Raw genomic sequence first — 23,624 nt, 5'->3', positions numbered from 1 at the left:
ATTGATCAAGGAAAGATGCACAGTGTTGTCACCAGAGCAGTGCCACGCAGTAAGGGGTTGAGTGTCTTGCCCAAGAGCACAACATCACTTCTCCTGCAACTTGGCTACTGGCCATCTTCAGTAAAATATTTTTATAGTAGTTTTATATTTTTATACAGCAGTGTTCAGCAGTTTGGTGCATTTAGTGATATGAGGCCATTATTTTGTACAGTTCATTTTGTCACTAGGAGACTACTGTTCCATTTATTTTATGTGCCTCAGTAATATAGCACATCTAGAATTACACACCTGCGTCAAATCTGATCCATTTTTCTACTCTTCTCTCTCAGATGATCCCACTTTTCTTAGCTTCAAAAAAGGAGAACTTATTCTCCTCATTAAGGATGATGACTTTTCTCCAAGCGGTGGCTGGCTGAAGGGACAGAATGAGCGAACTGGACAAAAGGGGGCAGTACCTACAGAAGCCGTCTTGATTCTGCCCACACTCACCAAACCCACCAATGAGGTCTTGGTAAGCATTTTCACTGTGTTTAATATTGTAAGAAACACCGCAATAACATGGAGCTAATCACGTAGGCAACTGATTGTAACAGCCTGCATAATGGCCATAGTGATTATAGGCTCAATGTTTATTAAACCACTACTAATCCTGTAGTATTCAATAACTTCTCAAACTGTAAAGCTCTGCATTAGTTTAAACAAACAGAATGAACAAATCATGAGTTCACTATTTGTGCACACCAGTCAGTAACTGTGGTTGATGTGGTTTTTTTTTCCCTCCCCTAGAGTCTAATCAGTCTGTCTCCTGATCAGAGGAAGACCATCATTAACAACACACTCAGAGGAACAGCCACTGAGAGGGTGGCTCCTGCAACACTCAAAGAGTTTTCCATTGAGTACTTTAGGTATATTCCAGAACTACTAATCATTGGTTTCATTCATACCATATGAATAGTACATTGTTCTTTGTTAGGTGAAGTAATATTAAAATATAAAATAATGTAGTCAGAAACAAAAGTAAGAGTAAACATTGCCTCTGTGTCCTCAGGCCCCCAACTAAAGACGTAAACAGGCAGGTGATCTCTAAAAATGTGGCTCCTGAAAGGCTGTGGGCCAACTCCAGAGAGCCCATCAGGCAGCCCCTGCTAAAGAGACTATTGGGCAACCCTGAGCTCAGCCACCAGGCCAGCCAGGCCTTCACTGATATCCTTTCATTACGAGACACAAGCTTATTCTGAAACTTTGATAGAAGTCATATTTTTTATATAAGTCATGACAATAGGTCAGATTAAAATTGATTTATTTGCTTTTTAGTTGCGGTATATATTAATAAATAGCACTGAAGTGTATCAGTTCACCCAGCAGTATAATGTATACCCTGTATATTCCAAGTATAATAAGATATGTCTACAAATTACACACTGAAATCTAAGTGTAACTTAAGTTTGTAAAAAGCACCCAAAAGCACAACTAAATGCATTTAATATATGTTGAATCATAGATTATTACACTTAAGTTTTCATGAGTGGTTCCAAAATAATACATTTAGTATGAATTAAAGCATACTTAACCCCTTACACTTCAAAGCATGCTTTAAAAAGTATGTTTGGATTAAACTTTCAAAAAGTATTTTTAAATACTTTTTTCTTTCCCAAGGGTAGAGTAATAACACCTTTCAGCAGTGGTTGTAATTCCTTTACTGATTTCCTGTGCACCTATCCTAAAGTACATGGGTGACTACCCAACCAGGCAGATTCAGAACCCTCTGGAGCTCACGGATCAGATCTTTGGCCCTGCCACTCAGAATGAAGCACTCAGAGATGAGATCTACTGCCAGATCATGAAACAGATGACAAGCAATAACAACCGGTAAGGAACATCACATGACAGTGAAAAGTGCTGACATGTGACTTTTTTAGTGTCATATGGATTTGTGAAAGTATATACACAACTCATGAATAAGTTCTGTTTAAATCATAACCTCTTGCATATTTTGTCTTATGAAAGGACAGTCACACAAGATCACGCAAGAGCTGCCACAGATGGCATGGCTAACTTGCCTGAACCAAAGTCAGCTTGCTTATTGCTTTTTACAAAAAGGGATTTTTGTAAAACTTGACCTAGATCAAGAGTCCAGCTCCACTGTAAAATAAATAAATAAATAAATAAATAACAAAAAGTGTTGATGAGGTTTAGAATGATGACGAACATTGTTTTTTTGTTTGTTTGTTTTTTTGTTTTGTTTTGCCTTGGTTCTTTTTAGACTAAATTTAATTTAATAAATGTAAAGAATTTGATGTGCATAAAACTGGTTAAAGGATAAATAGTGAAGGATTTTTTTAGATTGAACAATCTCAGAGTAGTGTTGTAGTCAGGACTGCTAGAGTCGAGTCCAAGTCAAGAACGACACTGAGATGCATCGAGTCCAAGTCAAGACCAAGACTTTTAGCAGTCGAGTCCGAGTGAAGCCTGAGACAAGACCAGATTAAGATTTTTTCAGAATATAAAAATAAAAAGATACATTATTATATCATTAAATAATGTCTTAATCAAACTTTGCATTGTAACTAGAAGCAGTGGTGAGGTTATTCTCTGTCCTTCTTCCCTAAAATGTATTCAGAATCACCACCATAAACTAAACAACATTCATTTTTATTGTTAAATGAAAACATACTAATAATAACATTCTGATCTGCCCTCAGGGGATCTTGAACTGTGGAACCAATGAACATCAACAAACACATAACACTCAGTTAAGCCATCCTGGGATGCATCAGTTAGATCCTCAACAAACCGATTTTTTTAAACCTATACAGCAGTGGTTTTCAGCTTGTGGGTTGTGGCACCCCATTGGCAGTACTGCAGGGTTTTTTTTTCACACAAAAACTGGTTACAATACAAACATTTAGCCACGTGAAATTTTAGATATGACAAATATTGCTGATTTTTTGCAAAAATAAAACATACTTATATCAAGCTCACTCATGTTGTTCTGGCAAAATGCTAGTTATGTTTCTATATATTTTAAATGAAGAAAATGCAGCAGTGAATATGTAGCGCTGGGCTTCACCTGCATCAGAACTGAAAACAATTAACTACCACTCTGCACTGTTTGCTCAGGGGTCTTTCTAAATAAAGCTTTGAAACACAAGATTATACACTGTCACTCAGAGACAAAACATAGCAAAAAGATATCCAAATTTGTCTAATTGAGCCAGAGATCCTTAGCTTTCCTGTCTTCAGCTTGACATCCAGCACTCGGTCGCAGACAAATCAGCTTTCTCACTAGATGAGGCAGAAAAGAAATGATCTGATTGCTTAAAGCCATGGAAGCTTTTGTGGTCATTTGTATGGGTCTTGAGTTGCAAAAGTTTGGGAAGCCCCTTACCCTGAGACCGAGAAAAGACCACGTCCAAATGAGACTGAGACCACTAGTTTATGGTTTTGAGACTGGTCTCAATTACTACAACACTACTTCAGAGAACAACCTGCGTCAGTACATTTGGCTGGTCATAGCCTGAACTAAAGTAAACACGAATTGCCATGTTTCTTGCCATGCCTTCATTTTACTATGACTTAACCACAATTTGAAGCGTCATGCTTATTACAGCCGTTACCTATTTTGAAAATCCCCTTTTGTGTACTTACAGACTATATCCACATTACAGGATTTAACAATGTGAAGCTCAGACTTTGTGTTTTGGCTCTCTCAGGTACAGTATGGAACAGGGTTGGCAGCTGCTCTGGCTGTGCTGTGGTCTCTTTCCCCCAAGTAACTCTCTGCTGAAGCACGCCCAGCGCTTCCTGGAGACCCGGCGGAGGGAGACACTGGCCTCTGACTGCCTACACAGACTACAGGGTGCTCTGAGGTACATGCCTGCACTGCACATCATGCACTGTGTAACAATTTTGAGCCACTGGAAGTATGCCAGCACAGAGTGGGCATCCCAGTCTGAGGATAAGTGATGGGCTGGCAAACTGACCTTCTAAGAAAGAGAGAACAAACCTTTGGGAAAACAGCCAAATGAAACCGCAGAATTACACTAAAGAGACAAGACATAACAAAAACTAAACTGAAACACATAGTATATACGCACAGACGAATAAGGGAATCATCTAACAGGTGCACAGGAGTCACATGAGGTTTCAGGAGTCAAAACTAGACAGAGCCAATCCTAGATGGACTGGCCCAACTGATGTTTCAGAAGAAGGGGGATACTATGGCATTTTTTTTAAAGCTCCAGGCAAGATTTCAGAGTCAAATCACAAACTTATTGATGTCCACAATCTCAATCTATATTCATCATCTGTTGACCTATTAAAGAACTTGTAGGTAAAGCACAAAAAGGTCACGAACTGGCCAAAAAAATCAGATATTAATATCAAATCCAATTGCAAATACCAACATGCTTGAAATTTTTCAGAATTCCAAAAAGTCATTATGTCTGATGCCAATCCATTTTGACAAAGTAACCAACAGATATTCAGATTATCTTCAAAATGATAACTTTACAGGAAAGGCAAAAACTTCCTTAACTTTTATGTTAATGTGTAGTGTAAGTTAATGTAAAGAGATTTTATTTCAAGTAATTTTGGGGCATTTCTAGTAGTCTATTCATCATGAAAATTTGCATTCAAATAAGGTAGAGAAAGAAAATAGTGGAGAAGAATGTTTTGGCTTTTTTTTAAAAACTGTGGCAATACATGATCACACAAAACATGCGCAGAGTTAAACAAGGTAGCAGAGAAATCAGATGAGACATGCAAAGTCCTTTTCAGTTTAGCATTTCCCCACTGTTGAGCTTGGTGTGGCTGTGAATGGCAGGCACATGTAGCTTTGAAGCCGTGAACTTTGGCAATCTGACTGAAGCCCTGGAATACATCCCTCAGTGCATGCGTGTTATGTCTTTCTGCCAGCACCTCATAAACAAAAGGGCCAGATCACTGCACATTAATAGCCACTGTAATATGTGCAGCCTACATAAATACTGCAATGTGTCCAAAATCAAGAAACCCAGTATATGATGTTGATTTGTTATTTTCCCTAAGTCTTTAATCAAAGACTGTAGTGCTGATTTTAAACTGAAACTGTTGTAATTCAGTGCTTGTATGTAACAGTACACCTCCTTGCATTAGTGCAGTGTCTTGGGCCAAGCTTGTACAAGTATCAAGAAAATGTCAATGTGTGATGATTGATGATATAGTAAGGATCACACGTGATGGGGCTGACATCTGCTTGAGGTGTGGCCCATCTCAACACTCCAGTCATGGGAAACACTTTCACACAACTATTATTGCACTTGAATAATGGGTGAAAGATTGCGAGTTTGATAATAATGGCAAAAGTCCATTAATCATGCCTTTACTAATGTATCTAAAGAAATATATACAAGGACTTTCTCTTTATCCTCTTTAACTCATTAAAATCTCCTAGTAGAGTAGCTGGGAAGCATGCACATTAGCATGTGGTAATATGCTTTCTGTGTGCTACTGTGTTTTGTATCAGTATATAAAAGAAGCACCATACTGCCTTAATTGGTGGATGCATTACAATAGTTAGATCAAGTGTGTGCACACTTTCAGAGTGGAATTTGGATCACTGGGCCTATTGCTGACTCCTTTCATCAGAATAAGCATAAAAGTCCTCTGATGTTTGAAGTATATTCCTGTTCATATGTTTACCTGCTCAAAATGGCACTTTACATGTTCATGTTCTTTATGTAGAAATAACTTTTTTTGCCTTAATATTATAAAGGTTAATGTGTGTTGAATATCACTGGAGGACTGTGTTTGTGTGTTTTATCCAATAGAACTGAGCCCAGGAAGCTTCCTCCTCACCAGGTAGAAGTGGATGCCATTCAGCAGAACAGCATTCAGATCTTCCACAAAATCAATTTCCCTAATGACACAGAGGAGGTAAAGCAATTCAAGTCAACACACAGTAACATTCACGCAACCTAACAGTGAAAGCTTTGGAATCTGTCAAGATACAAATTTGATGTTTTCTACTCTCTTGTGGACAGATATTTGAAGTTGCAACTAACACTAAGGTCAGAGACTTGGTCCAAACAATTGCCACTAAACTCAGGCTGATTTCTGAGGACGGCTTCAGCATCTTTGTCAAAACTCCAGACAAGGTGTGTGTAGGCATGCAGTTGTATGCAAAGGTTTGGGCACCTCTGATCAAATGGGCTGTTTTATTGATACTGTAAGTGAAAATAAGTTAACACATCCTCTACAGAGAACACATTTCTGCACATTGTGTTGACTGAAACGTTTGCTGCCTTGTTTTTACTTCGCTTGTGCACCTTGCACTTGATCAGTCTGTCTGGAAAATAAAGAAAAGCTTTTGTTTTTTCAGCTTTTACATTTTTAACTTTGTGGCTTTTTTGGCCCTTTTGGTTATTTGGTTATTTTTGCCATGTGTAGTTGTTTTTTTGACCTACACGCCCAAGTTCAAATGTGTTTATGGTAGTTCCTGCGTTTAAGGCACAGTTTAAAGATCCTCATTTTATTTTTTCCAGTATGTTAACCTCAGCAAACAAACTGACATTGTGCTCTAACATTTACAGAAAAATATCATGGTTTAGTGTGTTCTCTGTAGAGGATGTGTTAACTTCTTTTCACTTTATGAAAAATCAACAAAACAGACTTTGACCAAACTTTTGTGTACAACTATATATACTACAATTTGTGTGTCATGTCAAAATTCATGTTTATGATTCACTGAGCATGCTAACTGGCAGATGGTCTCCACTGTGTTTGTGTCAGGTTTTGAGTCTGAATGAGGCAGACTACTTCTTTGACAATCTGAGGCAGATCACTGACTGGACCAGAACAACTAAAATGGCGAAGGATGGTGAGTTCATGACAATTCAGAGGCCTACCAGCAGTCTAGACATGCCTTGCTTAACACTTTCTCCTCCCAAGCATAATATCCAGTTATTATTACTCCTAATTATTACCCAGTATTTACTATGAATTACTCAGCAATTGAAACTTATGTAAGTTATGTGTGGCTAAAGGAGTAATGAATTTGAAGTCTGCTTTGATCTGCTGACAGGTTTAAGAGGTTAAAAGGACCAAAGGAAAAATTCTTATTGCTTAATGATGCATTAATTCTTTGGTCACAGCATCACTTATTGTATTGTAGTTTATTTTTAACTGCATTCTAGGGATCTGTTTGCATGTGTTCATCAGAACACAAACAAACAAACCAAATCTGGACCTTTTTCAAGGTTTGGAGAACAAAGTGATGTAAAATGTTCTAAGCTTCAATAAAAATACAAAAGAATAAAATGGACAGTTCTAGTAATATGTACTACGCACTTACATAGCTGTGTTTGAACTGCAGGAGGGCCAGTGAATATGTCATACTCAGTGTTCTTCATGAGGAAGCTGTGGTTCAATGTAATGCCTGGCAGGGATCTGGAGGCTGACCGCATCTTCCACTTTCCTCAGGTGCTCTAACACTTATAAATGATATAAAAATAAAAATATGATCTGAATATTCTAGCTCTCTAGGTCTCCCTCGGAAAAGAGATTTTTATCTCAAGGGACTTCCTGATTAAATAAAGGTTAAATAAAATAAAATAGCTTGTCATGGTCATTTTCTATTATCTCACATTACTTTTCTGTCCACCTAGGAGTTGCCCAAGTATCTCCGTGGGTACCACCGCTGTACTAAAGAGGACATGGTGCAGCTGGGTGCTTTCCTCTTCAGGGTGAAGGTGGACAATGATAAGACTCAGTTTGTCATGATCCCCAAGATGCTGAAAGAGCTGGTGCCCAATGACCAGCTCAAAGCCATGTCAGCTGATGACTGGAAAAAGGTATGAAATGTTGGGGGAAAAGTACTATTTCAGCCTATTTCATTATACAGTATTGTTTAGTTTTCCTGTATACAGTCATATGTAACGTTTGGTCAAATTACATATTTTGTTAATTTGAAGTGAAAAAAGTTACACGTCCTCGACAGAGAACACACTTCTGTAGATTTTAATTCCTGTTTATTTACTGAATTTGTTGCCTATGAAAGTCTGTTGACTGAAATATTTGCTGCCTTGTGCACCTTGCACCAGTGAAAACAAGTTAATTCATTCTCTACAGGGAACAAACTTCTATTAATCTATGTATCTATATTTTTTTCTACATTTTTTGACATCTGTATGTATCTTATGCATGTTGTTTACAAACACAGATTATCTAAAATGCTGTTCTGTGATCTCTCCTTTCAAGAACATTGTTGCTGCCTACAATAAGCAAGCAGGCATGACAGTGGAGGAGGCCATGGTGGGCTTTCTGAAGGTGATCTTTAAGTGGCCCACATTTGGCTGTGCCTTCTTTGAAGTGAAGGTAATGAAACATGACCTTATTGGTTGCTGAGATATTCATGAAGATGTTGATGCTTTTGATCATCTTTTAGCAGGTATAAAAAAAACTCTCTTTTATTTCAGCAAACATCTGAACCCAGCTTCCCAGACATTGTGAGAATTGCCATCAGCAGACAGGGAGTAACAATCATGCACCCTAAGACCAAGGTAAAGACCCTATCAGCTAATTACTGGACAATTAGTGTTTTCATTGCCATAATTCGAGAATGGATGATTTTCTCATTAAAACATTTGGTTGTTTATGCTGAATCAGTACAGAGGAAATGGGCTTCATCAAGGGTTCTCTAGTAAAGGGGAAAAATGGTTCCACTTTATTGTAATATGACAAAAGATAGGTTGCAGTAAAATAGAAACATTTGAAATGACAATGTTATTTGTTAATTGAATAGTTATTAGGAATATATGAATTATATAATGATATGTAAATTAATAGAATCTTCTTGTTATTGTTTTCATTATTATTATTAGTAGTAGTAGTAGTAGTAGTAGTAGTTGTCATAGTTGTATAAGTAGTAGTAGTAGTAGTTGTTGTCATAGTAGTAATAGTAGTTGTAGTAGTAGTAGTTGTCATAGTAGTAATAGTAGTAGTAAGAGTAGTTGTCATAGTAGTATAAGTAATAGTAGTATTAGTAGTAGTTGTTGTCATAGTAATAGTAGTAGTAGTTGTTGCAGTATTAGTAGTCGTCATAGTAGTATAAGTAGTAGTAGTAGTAGTTGTCATAGTAGTAATAGTAGTAGTAAGAATAGTTGTCATAGTAGTGTAAATAATATTAGTATTAGTAGTAGTAGTAGTAGTATCACCCTGATGAAAATCAGGCATGATTTGTAGTTTGCGATTTTACAAATAAGTTAATAATCTGCTATTCTTCCATTTTCAAGGATGTCCTAGCAACACATCCGCTGAACAAGATTGCAAACTGGTGCAGTGGAAGCACGTATTTCCACATGACTGTAGGCAACCTGGTTAAAGGGAACAAGATTCTGTGTGAAACCTCCCTGGTGAGTAATAACAGTAATAAGCCTTTTCACTTTAAAAACGTTTCAGTTTTAAGATCTCACAAACTAATTACCATGTCTGTATCATTTCCCAAGGGCTACAAAATGGATGATCTGTTGACGTCTTACGCAAACATGTATCTGAATGAGACTAGAGTACAGAGACCCAGAAACCGGCGCTTTAACTGAGACGTGGCCTCAGGGGAGAAATTACAAATTTATCGAGCCTTTTTAACATGCTCATTCCCACTAATGTTTGTATTTACAATAAAGGATCACACAGAATATGGCTAAATATACTTGTTATGAATGTTCTAAAAGCTTTTTAATATACAGAAGGACCCATCCGTCTAAGTGAACTATGAAGAACTGTTTGTGTTTCGTCAGTTATGAAAACCTAATACAGTTTGTCAAATCACATTTTGAGACATTTTGACATTGCAAGTCTGTAAAGTTTGACAAATGCCTTCATACTTATGTCTACCATTTCCTTTAATCACAGCTTCACCTCTGTTGATATTGCTTTTTCTTTATTTCACATTTGACATTCCCCTTGCTCAAAACACCATTATTCCAGCTCTGCTTCTCTTCTTCCCAAAGATGTTCAATGTGGTTGCTGTCAGGTACCTGTTTACCTAAGAAAATATTTCTCAAACAGCTGAGAAAATGAGCTGTCTTGGTTTAAATAATGTTCTCTTGTAATAATAAGCATGAACTTAGTAATGTTTTGGATTAGTTTTTAGAAAAATTATGAAATAAAAACAGTTCTTGGTAGTGGGACATTTGGACCCTTCTGTGTTTGGTGATTGAAATCTACTTATTATTGATTAACTTGCCATATGATTTTATGTATTCCTTTTTGGACCTGTTCTGTTTCTGTTTAGAATAAGGAGGGTTGACTCTATAACTGGATCTAATCTTTTATTTATTTATTTCCACATGTAAAGTTCAAAGGATTTCTGTACTTTTCCAATCACTGCCAAAATGTAATCTCATAGCATCATGTCAAGTGCATTAGAACTCAATTAATCAGGGCGTTTTTGAGATAATCATGTGCTTCATAAACTAGCGTCTTTCATTTCACTATATTTTGTTGAGTTTCAAATTAACAATGGAATTGCTTTGATGAAAATGGCAAAATAAAACATATGGCACAAACAAGACCCATTGGTTAATGCTTATATTGGAGCTTAGTCACAAATGACGCACCATTCTGTCTGAAGAGTTTATTTAACTATGCGTTTATTTAACTATTCCAAAATAGAACTATATTATCAACATTGCTTTGGAACAACAGGGAGTCAGTCATATTTTAAGCAGTAGACCCGTCTGCCTTTGTGTGAATGAAGAAGATACTCTTTATTCTGCTCAAATGATCAGGTCACACTGTGTTTTGCTACAGGGCAAGACAGGCTAGAGCAAAAGTGGGGGTGTTAAATACAGAGGCTTGGAGCTGTCCCAATTAAGACTTGGCAGTGTATTATCTGGCCGAGTTTAGGGGAGCATGAGGGGCCCAGATAGTGCTCTCATTCAGAGGATTGAGCTGTATTTGCATATCGATGAGGACGCGTGCGAAGAGAGGAGAAAGAGGCGATGTGTGCGCCGCACAGCTGTGGACGTCCAGAATCAAAGACAGATTATTATCCCCTGCTGGCCCTTTGGGCCTCCTTTCCACATCTGTCCAGAGATCACATGATGAGATTATTTTTGCCCTCTGCTGCCCCAGTCTCTGATGGACCCCCACCACACAGCAGGGACCAAAGCAACAAGGCCTCCGTCTCTTTGGTCTTCTTGTTTTTCTCTCAGTCTTCAGGCATTCCTTCGCTGTGAAGTGACCACTGTGGGGGGCTCCTCCGTCTGACTTGAGCTGCCGCACAATGGTTCATCTCTTCAGCCTTATCCATTAACCGGCCCATCAAAATGCTCATACCGTCCTCTATGTATTGACATGGTTGAAGACTGGGCATTTTTTGGGGGTATGCCGTGCACCACCAGGCCCTGTTGCCATGGCACCGCGCCCGACTCCACATTGCAAAGGCACGCCATTATTCTCCCGCTGTCGAAATGCACCGCGTCTTCTGACTCAAGCCTTTGTGGAGCGCACAAGTGGCTCTCAGAGGAGAATGCCATTGCGCAGAAAGCCTGGGGTCAAGAGGTCACACCAAAGCTGTCCCATTGGGTTTGGTTTTTTGTAATCAAATTTGTTGCGGGCACGAAAAGAGCCACAGTAAAATATCTAGAAAAAAAGAAAACGTAGAACAGGGACAGTGTGGTTCTTCAGTGGATTAGGGTCTTTCCTTCAGCCTGTTCTTCAATCCTCCACATACACGCTGCTGGATAACCTTCTGCTCTCACAGCAGCTGTCAACAGACCCACGTCTACAGCCAAACTACTCCCTCTGCACTCCTCTCCTCTACACTGCTCTCCTCCTGCACTGCTGAACACGCTCGAGGAGAACCAACACTGGTGAGTCTCTGTCTCTCTCTAACTGCTATAGAGCTGGGTTGATCTGAAACTGTTTGAGAACTTTCAGTTGTAACTTCTCTTTTTAAACCAGAACTTTTTATTGTTTGCCTTTCTTGGAGACGGAGCATTTGGGTGATACAGTTATAGCTCTGGTTACACATACTGAAGGAAATGAGGACCTTGAACATGACACTGAGCAAAAAACACAAGGTCAAAGCCTAAAACATAAAACTGACACACTTAAGCACTTAATACTTAGATAATTATTACATAAATACTAATTTAATGATAAAAATTAAGTTACCTGTGACAGTAAAAACAGATGTCACTTACATTTCACTTCATACTGTGATTTTATCTTTGGTAGGATTTTTCAATATTTAGGTTCTGAAGTAGAACCTAGAAGTGTTTAAGACTCTTTAATATTATCTCAGGTTTTGTGCTTTTTAATATCAAAATTGAAAAAAACTTCTTTTTTGAGTGATTTTATGCAGTTTATTTTACTTCTTCTTTGGCACGCAGGTACATAACAGTTATGTTTTACACACTGCAACACTAATAAAAAGATTTTAAAAAACAAACCTAAGGACATTAGCTTACTTAGGAAATGTATGCATTACTGTTTTCTTCATATGTTTTCCAGATTCTCTTCTGAATGTCATTTTTAATCAGTAATCAAACCCTTTTTCTTAAAATCTATCATTGTATAGGTTTCTTAGCATTATATTTATGGTGATTCTAAGACTGTATATTCTGACATGAAGGTTTATCTTCCACATATCGCTGTTCTATCACAGTTAGAACAAAACTTTGTACCTCCATTTTTGTTGTTTTTAATTAATTTATTAATTTATTTAAGTTTTTTAAACAAAATTTGAAAATGCCACCTGTTGTTTGCACTGTGTGAACATTTCATGACAAGTGGACCAACAGAAATTATCCAAAATGACTTAGAATAACATTTTGTCAAATTAAAGTTTTCTTCCAGCACTGACAATAAACAATAACTGCTGTATAATCAGAAACATTTCTACATGTTTCTATAGCAGCATTTGCACCAGTGTTCCAGTGCCTGGTAAACTGCCTACATAGTTATGGTACTGAATACAAGATTATGAAAAAATACTGAGTTTATGAGCTTGTGAAGAATCACCTGGCTCCTTTTAAGAGTGAGTAAAGGGGATCAGTAAGGTTGAAAGTCATTCCATTTTCCTGTGTTTTCACACTTTGTGCACTGTAAATGAATGAGCTTCGTTGGACTTAAACTCCTTTGGCTGCAGAGCTGGCAACACGTGTTAGTGAACTTACTCACACAAACCCAGGATTCCCTCTTGCCTTTGTGCGTACTGACGGCCCTGCACAGCAGCCCAGAAACTACCTCCGCTTTCCCTCAATCACATTCTAAAGGGCATTTTTTTTCAGAAATTCTCAAGGGAACAGACGTTACGCTGGCAGGCTTCCTCTTTCAGAAAGACAGTAACCAGGCAAGCTGGACATTACTTACCGCTCGTTTATTCCTGAGAAAGTGTGTTAATGCAGAGTCCCACAGATTGTTTAGGACTCTTTCACACCATGTGCCCATGGACAAAAGCCATTTCTGTGCAACTGGAGCTCTGCTCGCGTGCCCAGCCGCTCCCATTCATATAGGGCTAAAGCTCCATTTGGAGCAAAGAACAATCCAATGCTGCCTTTTCCCCTAGAGATCTGAGTTTTGTAACAGCCTGCTTTAATCTCTCACTTACTGAAGGGCTTGGTGAATTTGGAATTTGCCTCCCACTTACTTCCGACGTCCTGCAGTTCCCTACAGCATGGACCCCAAGGATTTTAAACACTCCCTAAAACACACCCTTTTTATATTTTGTTGGATGTTCTGAAAATATTGGTATTATTGGTAATATTTGGTCTCCCTATTTATCTAAAAGCAGGAATAAGTCACATTTGAGCTTTTCTTGGCAAGATTTTCACTATTGGATGGATTTCTTTTGTGTTGCTCCTACGTGATTTATATGAGCATTATATAAAGTAATGTTTAAGTTGGAGGAATCCATTCTGGCACACTGCCAGAGCAATGATCTACCAATGTGTCAACATTTCTGGAGTTCTGGAAGATAACATTTTCCTGTGTCTTTCAGTCATAAAGGTGAATTATATTGTATATTAATTTAATTACTGTATAATTAAATGGTTGATATGTGAACAAAGTCATGCAAAGTCATCATGGTTTGATGTCAAATGGTTAATTGTAGAGAAACTTACCAACTCAGATGTCTTTACAGTGCTAGTGATAGGAACTAGCCTACAATGCAAATATAGCCATTTTATTTGCTATGCAAAATAACCAGTGAATCTGCATGTGTCTTCTGAGCTTCTGAGTTGATAATGGTAAAATATTGGTAAATCTGAAATATGAAGTTTTCTTTGGGGACTATTTTGCTTTAGCACACCCTTCATGTAGCTCTGCACCATGAATGGACTTTAAACCCCTTAACATTGCAGGTTTATTTCACACAAACGCTTACAATTCAGTAACTACCGGGACTTCAGTGTAAGCTAATGGAGCTGTCCTCAGGTTATAGAAGTGTGGCTTGTTAAGGGGTTTAAAATACTTTTTTTGGCCAGAATCTTATCTCAAAACCGATGTAAAACAATGTCTCAGACATCAGGCAGCATATTCAGAATTGTTTTGTGTAATAGCTTTCTGTGAGGCAGCTTTTAGAAGCATTAAATGCTTCAGACATCTGGTTCCCATCACCACTACTGTGAACAATGGTAAGTTTTTTTTGCTAAGTTTCTCTGGAACAGAGCATTTCACATCAAACCGCTCTAAATAAGTTCACACTTCAACGATTTATTTACGCAAAAATTTTGAAAATTCAGTGAAAACGGTAACTGTTACTGAATGGAAGAAGGAATGTATGCCTCATCCAACCTAAATACATAAATTTATTAAACCAAAGTTATCTCATGATTCCCTGGAATCAGGAATTTGCTGTGCGAATAGCTGCTAACAGTTAAAGCCAGGATGAGTTTAATGATGGTTTATCTTTGGACTTGATTTGCATGCCATGAAATCCCTCCAGTTTCAGCAAGAGATAGGGTTGCCTGGAAACAGCTATGTGGAGCTGTAAGAAAATAGCAGGGTGTGGCATTGGGGTCCCATGACACAGGTGTGGCCGTCAGATACACTGCCACACGCCAACAAGCACACGCTTGCAGGGGGGCCATGCATCTGCACATTTCCCTCCGCCAACATCTCCTGTTTCTCAGAGTGACTGTATCACTGCCAAACACCCAAACAGACCCTCCCAGCCTCCCCCAAAGCACACAGAGAACCAAAACATTTCATCTTTCTGTGAACTCTGCTTGCACTTACGTTGCAACCTGCAGTGGCAAAAGGCAATGGGCCAGAAGTGTGTTTGAGGCATCGCAAGTACTTCAGACACACGAAAGCATTTAGAGCATCTTGTTGGCTTTAAAGTTATGAAATGTTGAAGATCCAAGTCTTTTTGTAGAGTGCAATTTACTCAGTGAGTCAGCCATTGGGTCCTTAGTTCATTTGTCTAATTTTGGTATTGTGAAAATGAGGGTGTTTAGAAACATGTTCTTTTGAGAACTTTTAGGTCAAAGTACTTTTTTTAGACTTGTCCCATTTCCAACATTTTCAACTTCTTTGTTATACATGCCAAAAACAGTCATCGTTATTTCTTTTTTAATATTTTTTTTTATTTTCCAACCTCTCTTTACCTCTTACGCTGAAAAAAATTGTTGCTTTGAATTTACATGAATCAAATGTGTACATTGGTCCTCGTTGTCTATTTTATCAGCTCCATTTACCATATAGGTGCACTTTGTAGTTCTACAATTACAGACTGTAGTCCATCTGTTTCTCTGTGTACTTTGTTAGCCCCCTGTTTTTGATACTGTGTCTTCAAGACTGGTCTATGTAAATGATCTCTATTTGGACTGGCTGCCCTGTATTGTGCTTCATTCAGAAAGCAGTCTAGGCTGAAACGTTCCTTATAACTTCAGGACAAATGGGAATGGCAAAACTGCTTTAATATGAATAGGTGGATACATGAAAATGTGTTGGTTCTTGTGACATTACAAAAAGAATGAATTCAAAATGGGCTGTTTTTGCAGCTTAGGTTTCACATATATGCTGTATGGACTGAAAAGTGAAGGTATGTTTTAAAACTTTAATAGTGTCGACACCCCTCATCAAGCTTCAAAAAACAAAGAAAATGTATTTTTCCATATAATGGGCCTTTAATCAAAACACATCATTCACCTGATACATTGTTTAAAATTTAACTATTGAATATTTGGCACTTGGAACTTCCGGGAGATATATTGCTTTAATTATTGGTTTAATATGAGCAATAATTTCTGTCTTTAATTTTTTTCCTCTTAGTTATGAAGATGGAGTCATCTCCAACAGTGCTTCCCACCCTGCCGTCCAATCAGTCTGTGGAGGGTTGCGTTCCTGTGGACAACACAGTGGAGAACTTGCTGTTTGGCCTCTACTACATCATAATCTTCCTCCTGGCACTCAATGGTAACAGCCTCGCCCTGTGGATCTTCTCCCGCCAAAGAGGAACCTCCTCCCCGGCCAATGTCTTCTTGATGCATCTTGCTGTGGCTGACCTGTCTTACGTTATCATTTTACCTCTCCGAGCTACCTACCACCTGACAGGGGGTCACTGGCCATTCGGGGAGGTCCCTTGCCGTGTGGCTGGCTTCCTCTTCTATGTTAACATGTATGCTAGCCTGTACTTCCTGGCCTGTGTAGCAGGTGATCGATACCTTGCTGTGGTGCACGCTGTCAGCTCGCTAAAAGTCCGGCAAGCTCGCTTCGCCCATATAGCTAGCTTTGCTCTATGGGCTCTGGTGATCGTGTCTATGGCTCCTCTCCTGGTGACCCAGCAGACGGCAGATGTGGACGGATCTACGGTGTGCTTGCAGCTGTACAGGGAGAAAGCTTCTCGTCGAGCACTAGTCTCCCTCGCTGTTGCCTTCACACCTCCATTCTTAGCCACACTTTGCTGCTACTTGCTAATTGTGAACAGTCTGAGGAAGGGCTCCCGACTGGAGCCCGCGCTGAAGCTCCGGGCTTTGCGCACCATTGGGCTGGTCATGATCATCTATGTGGTTTGCTTCCTGCCCTACCATGTGAGCCGTGCCACCTTCATCTTAGGTTACGGACATCCAGACCTGTCCTGCCAAACACAGCGAGGACTAGCACTGGCTAACCGCCTCACATCCTCGCTTACCTGCCTGAACGGAGCACTGGATCCACTAGTCTACCTGTTTGGAGCCGAGAAGTTCCGAGGCACTGTGCAAAGACTTCTCTGCAGGGATAAATCAGGGGGATCAGCAGCTACCAGTGGAGAACTTAAGGGGACACATGAGAGCTCCCTCAGTGCTAAGTCAGAGTTCTGAGAAGAGGGGTTTTAGGGAGAATGTCAACCATCATAATGACTCCAAACTACCTTATAGATGTAGGCCTCATGTTTGATATTGTTTAGGCCCTCACATTATGAATCTGAGCACTTAATTGAGGTGTGTTCACATATTCTATATTGGAAATCACAAAGGGAAATGATGCAAACACCAAAGACTTCAGCTGGTCAATTTAAGGTTAGGTCAGGGTGAGCTTGGACCTCAGAAAATGAAAAGATAAATCCACTGAACAAAAACATGCATGTGCATTACAACTCAGACAATTTTACACAGGTCAACTTCTTATAGGGCTGGCCCAAATAATGTGAAAACTCAAGGATGTTCATTGTGTTTGCATTAGCTTTTTTCTAGAACAGAATTCTAGAACACCCTTCGTGGGTTTCTGACGACTTTTTCAGAGTTAAATGCTTATTTATCAGTTTTAAACGAGACATTTGATTAAAAAAATCAGGTGAAAATGGCAATACTTAACAATGGACGTGAAAGGCTATAAAAATTTAAATGGCGTTATAATAATTTTGCCACTAATCCTTGTTGTCACCTCTCACACACTCACGCACACATACATGACACTCCAACATTCAATAAAAGTCATTAAAGACACCATCTCGCCAGCATTAACAGAGAATTCTTAACTTTGTATAGAAGTAATGTTATTAAATCACAACCCGAGTGGTTTGAGCAAGCCGTGTGTTCTGATGTCAGCTAACGACTGACTCCGTTAGAGGGGCGTTAAAGTGTGGAGCCCTTGCTCAGCTGAAGGACGAACACAGACACAGCCGCCCAGCTTTGTCACTCCTTTTCTTTGGACGACCGAAGCAAGAGAAGTAAGAAAATTATTAAAATGACAAAGTTTACACAAAGAGAAACGTTCAGGTGTCTGTTGTTCTGACTGTGGGTGACATTCAGGCGAAGACTCGGAGAGACAGCAGGCTAGCTAACCGTTCATGATAATCAGCTGACGTCAGACAATTGCGCTGCCATTTTTGTATGCAGCTTGTAATTGAGGAGCGCCGTGGCGGTCGGTCATGAAATAACATCCATAACCGATCCAGCAAAGGCAGTAACACGTTTTTTTTGAACACTCAGTTTAAAACTAATTTTTAAAACACAATAACTAATGCAACTGAGCGTTTTATAGTTAAGTGGTCTGTTTTATTTGATTTGTTGCTGTAGTGATAACAAATGAAAGCTAAAATCTAAACGGCTGAGATTTCCCCCTGCGTTATTATTTTCGCGTCTCAAACCGCATAATAGCACACTATAGTATGCGGAAAAGTAACGCATATACCATTAGAAGTGCACTTCTATAGGAGGTGAAGTACAGATGTTTGTGGTTTGGGACGCAGCGTTATTTCAGCCAGTGAAACCGATCAGCAGTCCAGCAGCTCCAGTGACCCATAACAGATCTGATGTGGTGCTCGTTAGATGCTCATTAAACGTTTCCAAGTGTAAGTTTCAGGTATTTCTTGATTAAAGATGTATTTATTGAGGTAAGCTGATGGTGGCTTCGCGTGTTCTTGCTTAAAGTTCGTTCTAAAGCTGCGTTTAAGGCACCTCAAAGTAACTGTAGCGCTATTTAAGGTGGACCGGTAAATTCAAGTAAGAAGTTGCTAAACAACAAGCTAACTCATTTAGCTACAGCTTTCTTAGTTTTGGTAGCAACATTTTTGTTTTTTTTGTAAAATAAAATCTTACATTTTGTTTTTTTCTGAACCTGAGAAATGCAGGTTCTACAGATCCAGTCGCCCAGTCTAGCCAATCTTCTACTCGTAACGTTAGCTGTTTCTGGATACGGATCTAAAGTGTCCACATAACTTTTTATGTTTTTCGTGGTCATTCTGGTCCATTTTTAGCCATAGTGTTTATCTGCCTGCAGGGGTGTAACAGTAACGGTGATGAGACGAGCTCCATCAGAGCACAGTCAGAGTTACAGCTCACTTACCAAGATGGCGACGGGGTGTTATTAATGACGTATTCAAACACTGTGAGTACAAATTTACTATAAATCATTAAAATAACTCGCCGAGTAGTCAGTCTTGAACAGGATTTATGTTTACCTATCACCTGAGATTTACGTCTTGAGCTTGCTTCTAATCGCTGCTATTCGGGGATGTGTAAATGTGTATAACTATTTTTATTAATTGAAAACTGGAATATGAAAAAACAAATCATGTAAAACAAATGAATGAACACAATTAAAGTAGGGTTAATTATGAAGTGCAAATATTCGAGTACTGGTTTGGAAGCACCAGCCACTATTTGAAGCCTGTAAAGTGCTATTCGGGCCAGCCCTACACCAAGGATCATTAAAGGGACATTCCAGCCCAAAATTAGCATTCGGTATTGTTATTTGTCATCTTATGCAGTGTGCTGTAGTGGTGCATTGCATCCCTCAGCCTCATTGGTTGACAGAATTCACGATTTTGTATCCTTTATATATATATATTTTTTTGTATTTTTAGCCATCGGTGTTCTCTCACTACAGTACCCAGAATGCATTACATAAACACGTCATACAACCATTGGGTTTGTATAGCTATAAAGAAATCGTGACCACTAGTGTAGCCACTGATGTAGAGGCCACTAAATACAGACGTGATATTCGGGTTCCTAACACCTGGATCTTTTTGCATTATCCAAATAGTGTGAAAAAAGTTAAAAGTCCACCTCAAAGTACTTGTAGTTTTTCAAAAGTTCCACCTTCAAGATACATCATCAGAAGGAGATTTTACCTGTAACATGAAAATCCTGTTCTAGAGGCTGTTGGAGGCAAGTAGGCCTCTACTGAGAGCAGTAGTCCATTTTTTTTTCAATTTGGCTGGAGTGTCCCTTTAAGCATTTTGTGAAAAAATAGTGAATCTTAATAATGAGAAAAAATCAAGAAACATTTATTAGATGACTTCACTGACAAAAGAACTCTGACAACTTATATAAAATGTTTGACAGTAAGGGAAAATCAGTTCTGTCTTCCTTCTGATAATTGCGTTTATTTGACTTATGCTTAATTCGTAAATAATGGAGAATATAGCACATCTGCTTACTGGTATAGAAATTCCTTAACTGTGTTGTTTACTCCAAAACCATGTGTTAGTATCTACATAAAGCCAGACTTGTAGGCATATTGTATGTTAACCTTTTGTTCTTTATCAAGCATCACTTGTGTCGTGTTTGGCTTTTGACCTGCTTTGACATTTTTTTTGTAAATGGAAAGGGAAAAGTAACTATGTATCATAACAAAATGCTAATAACTCATTTTATTGTACTTAAATATGCAGTAGTTAATATTGTTGTGCTGTAATTGTTTCTTTTGAGAAAGTAACTAAATATCAATCCACATGTAGATCATATTGTCTTCATGTTCATATTACTTCAGTTGACGTATCTCCAGTTTCAATTGTGTTTGTAAGGCTAGAATACCACAGTAGGTTTATAACACTATGTACTACTTACGCTGCTATGCAATTCTAAATATGCCCTTTGCTCAGTTATGTATCACGATTTACATCCTTTTCTTTTGGATATTTAGTCACCTAAATGCGCTTATTTTGCCTGAATGGCTTTGAATATAAACCTATTTATTATTCTTTTTCTTTGGATGTGATGCTATGGCCTCTCATGTTGCTGTATTTCAGTATTGCTTGGACAAAACATGCTAGATGCACTGTTTTGCAAGTGTATTTGTAATCGTGTTGTAAATTAAACTCTTTCATATTTTTACACAATGTTTTCAGTACTACTGAACTTTGAGGGTGACAAACAGTGTGGATAATGTGTGTGATAATGTGTCAGGTAACCCCTTAAATTTCCAGGTTTATACATTTTAGTTCTCAAGGGTGAGTTACAGTACAATCAAAACTAGCCAAAACAAACAAACAAAAAAGTAAAAACATCATAAGCATAAGAGAAAATGACAAAGGACAAAAAGACAAGTAAGTCTTACTATATAATACTTACTTAGGAAACAATGCAAACTGGCATTTAGGCCCATGTGTAAGAAAAAGGAGTAAACAGTGGTAGCCTGAAATTATGGGAGGCCTCTGGCTGTATAAGGGGTTAAACATAGTGCAACTGCAACTGTGAGTCATTATAGTCATGAAAATGTGTGAGCTGGTCACACTAGAGGGCAGAGTCAGTGTGTTTGAATGGAGCTAAAAGAGTGCATATTGTTAGCGTAATGCATCACATGAACACTCAGAGAGCTATGAAGCTTTATTCTCATAGAGACAATGAGCAGAACACTTAAGCCTTCAGTGCAGCTCAAGCTGTCTCCGTCTTCATTTTGACAGCTCATGTGACTGTTTTGCAGAGGCAGGATTCTAACTATTACAATGGACAAAAAACTGAATGCAAGACAATGCCATTTATCAACAGCATGGTGTATTACACGGGGTCTTTCACATGGCCTCTCTCACACTCTTCACTGTGGCCATCACTGCTGCGTTCTTATTGAGCACACAGCACAAGCACTGTCAGCTCAGTTTTATGTGTGAGAGAGAGACAGAGAAAAAGAGGCAGGACGGAAACCCCCTGCAGTCAGTGTATTCGGGGTTTCTTTTCATATCATGTGACTCAAATTGTGGGTTGTGTCAGCAGTTAGGTGCTCTCTCTTCACTCTCTCACTCTGTGTGGCTCTCTTTCTTTCTTTCTCACTTGCTTTTTACACTATCTCTCTTTTTCATTCTTTCTCACTTGCTTTTTACACTATCTTTTTCATTCTCACTTGCTTTTTACACTATCTCTCTTTTTCATTCTCTTTTGGTTTCTACACTATCTGTCTTTTTCATTCTCACTTGCTTTTTACACTATCTTTCTCTTTTTCATTCTCTTTTGCTTTCTACACTATCTGTCTCTTTCTTTTTTCTCTCTCCTAACTCTCTTTTTCTCTCTCACTGTCTCTATCGTGCATGTTCTTTAGCTTTTTGTTTCCCTTTTTCTGTCTTTACTTTCTTTCTCTGTCACCCTTTCTCTCTTTCTTGCTCTTTACTCTTTACTCTCTTTCCCTCCCTTTTCTGTCGCTCTCTTTCTCTCTTTGTGTTTCCCTTTTCTCTCTCTTTGCTTTCTCTTTACTCTCTCTTTCTCTCTCATGCCCCCTTAAGTCTTGTGCAATATTTCCTCTCTATTGCCTGAAATATATCAGGTCATTCTCTACTCAGAGAGAGAGAGAATGCGCGCGAGAGAGGGGGTAATGGGAAAGCACTATTATAAAATATAAGTGCGTGTGCACACGTGCCCTGCTGATTTCTCAAGATTGCAAAACACTTTCTCAGTCAGGCACCCAGAAAAAGAGAAGCTTTCAGGTTTTAAACATGAAATACTGGATTTTGATGCATTGCTTGTTTACTTATTTAAAAGGAGTGCTTGAAAGTGCATCGCTTCTTCTCTCTCTGGATGCATTTGTCCTTTATGAAGGGGTGTGTCTAACCACGTCCCTTTGAGTTAGTGTGAACTCTGTCTGTGTGTGTGTGTGTGTGTGTGTGAACACCAACCCAAACCCTGACACACTGCAGATGATGGGATGTTGCGCGTTTTTGAGTGTGCAAGCCACTTCCCTCTGGAGGCCGGAGCATTGCTCCAGATTAATGCCTTCATCTACCTGTTTGCAAACTGTTTTATTTTATGCTGGTTTATGAAAGTTCTGGGTAGCTCTGGCAGATCAGAGATGAAAGCTTTAAGGACTGTTATCTGATGGTGACAGATTTAGTGGTCTAGCAGAACTTGCACGGTTGTTAGGAGTATTATTTTCTCTGTATCTGTTTTTGATCTCTTCCTTGTACAAGTAGATTATCTTGTCTTCTCAGATATATCTCCTGAAGAATTAAACTTCTACTCAGTGGTTGTTTTGACTGGAATGAAAGGGTGGACTTTTGCACGCCTGTATTAAATCAAAATTCTAAAAGTTCTCTGTACAAATAGCATTTCATTACTAGTGTTTATTAGCATGCTATACTGAAACACTGTACAGAAAATGTAGTAGTTTCTCAAGTTTCACGACTGCCTTCATCATGTTTGGTGAGTATCTTTCAAATTTACAGTAAATATGAAATGTCTTGTAGCATTTGCTAAATATGTTGTCAACCCTGCAAGCAGTCTATGTAGTATGTCTTACTAAAATCAAGCAGATAAACACATGCCTCTTATTCAATTTTGGTTAACATGGTTAATCAGTAACATAGAAGCCTCTGACTCCACACTCTGGCAGTATGTAGATTATTACCTGTACACTGCTTACATTTTTTTTTCACTTCTGCTGCGGTGTGGCTGTGTGAAGAAGCCAGCAGCTCACTGGCCTTTCTCTCTCTCTCTCTC

General features: G+C 38.7%; 2 protein-coding genes across 2 annotated transcripts in view; both read left to right on the top strand.

Moving 5' to 3' along the window:
- Positions 1 to 9,799, top strand: part of LOC118808032 (unconventional myosin-VIIa) — a 35,609-nt gene extending 25,810 nt beyond the window's left edge. The window contains 14 exon segments of the mRNA XM_036570373.1: positions 330 to 511; positions 787 to 905; positions 1,049 to 1,203; positions 1,716 to 1,869; positions 3,714 to 3,869; positions 5,811 to 5,916; positions 6,024 to 6,137; positions 6,772 to 6,859; positions 7,355 to 7,461; positions 7,647 to 7,832; positions 8,239 to 8,355; positions 8,457 to 8,540; positions 9,273 to 9,392; positions 9,486 to 9,799. Of these exon segments, the coding sequence (XP_036426266.1) occupies positions 330 to 511; positions 787 to 905; positions 1,049 to 1,203; positions 1,716 to 1,869; positions 3,714 to 3,869; positions 5,811 to 5,916; positions 6,024 to 6,137; positions 6,772 to 6,859; positions 7,355 to 7,461; positions 7,647 to 7,832; positions 8,239 to 8,355; positions 8,457 to 8,540; positions 9,273 to 9,392; positions 9,486 to 9,578 (1,781 nt within the window). The 3' untranslated portion in view covers positions 9,579 to 9,799.
- A 771-nt stretch (positions 9,800 to 10,570) lies between these two features.
- gpr17 (G protein-coupled receptor 17) lies at positions 10,571 to 17,850 on the top strand. Its single transcript, XM_036570374.1, has 2 exons — positions 10,571 to 11,855; positions 16,267 to 17,850. Exon 2 carries the CDS (start codon positions 16,269 to 16,271, stop codon positions 17,292 to 17,294), a length of 1,026 nt encoding a protein of 341 aa, XP_036426267.1. The 5' UTR covers positions 10,571 to 11,855; positions 16,267 to 16,268; the 3' UTR covers positions 17,295 to 17,850.
- Positions 17,851 to 23,624: the final 5,774 nt, after the last annotated feature.

Source organism: Colossoma macropomum, unplaced genomic scaffold (assembly GCF_904425465.1).
Source record: "Colossoma macropomum unplaced genomic scaffold, Colossoma_macropomum, whole genome shotgun sequence".
NCBI lineage: Eukaryota > Metazoa > Chordata > Actinopteri > Characiformes > Serrasalmidae > Colossoma > Colossoma macropomum.
Note: the sequence above shows the minus strand (reverse complement) of the source record. Positions and strands in the feature narration are given on the sequence as shown.

Bases quoted from the DNA above. Each gene is read 5' to 3' on its own strand.
- gpr17 (XM_036570374.1), top strand. From the start codon at position 16,269: ATGAAGATGGAGTCATCTCCAACAGTGCTTCCCACCCTGCCGTCCAAT.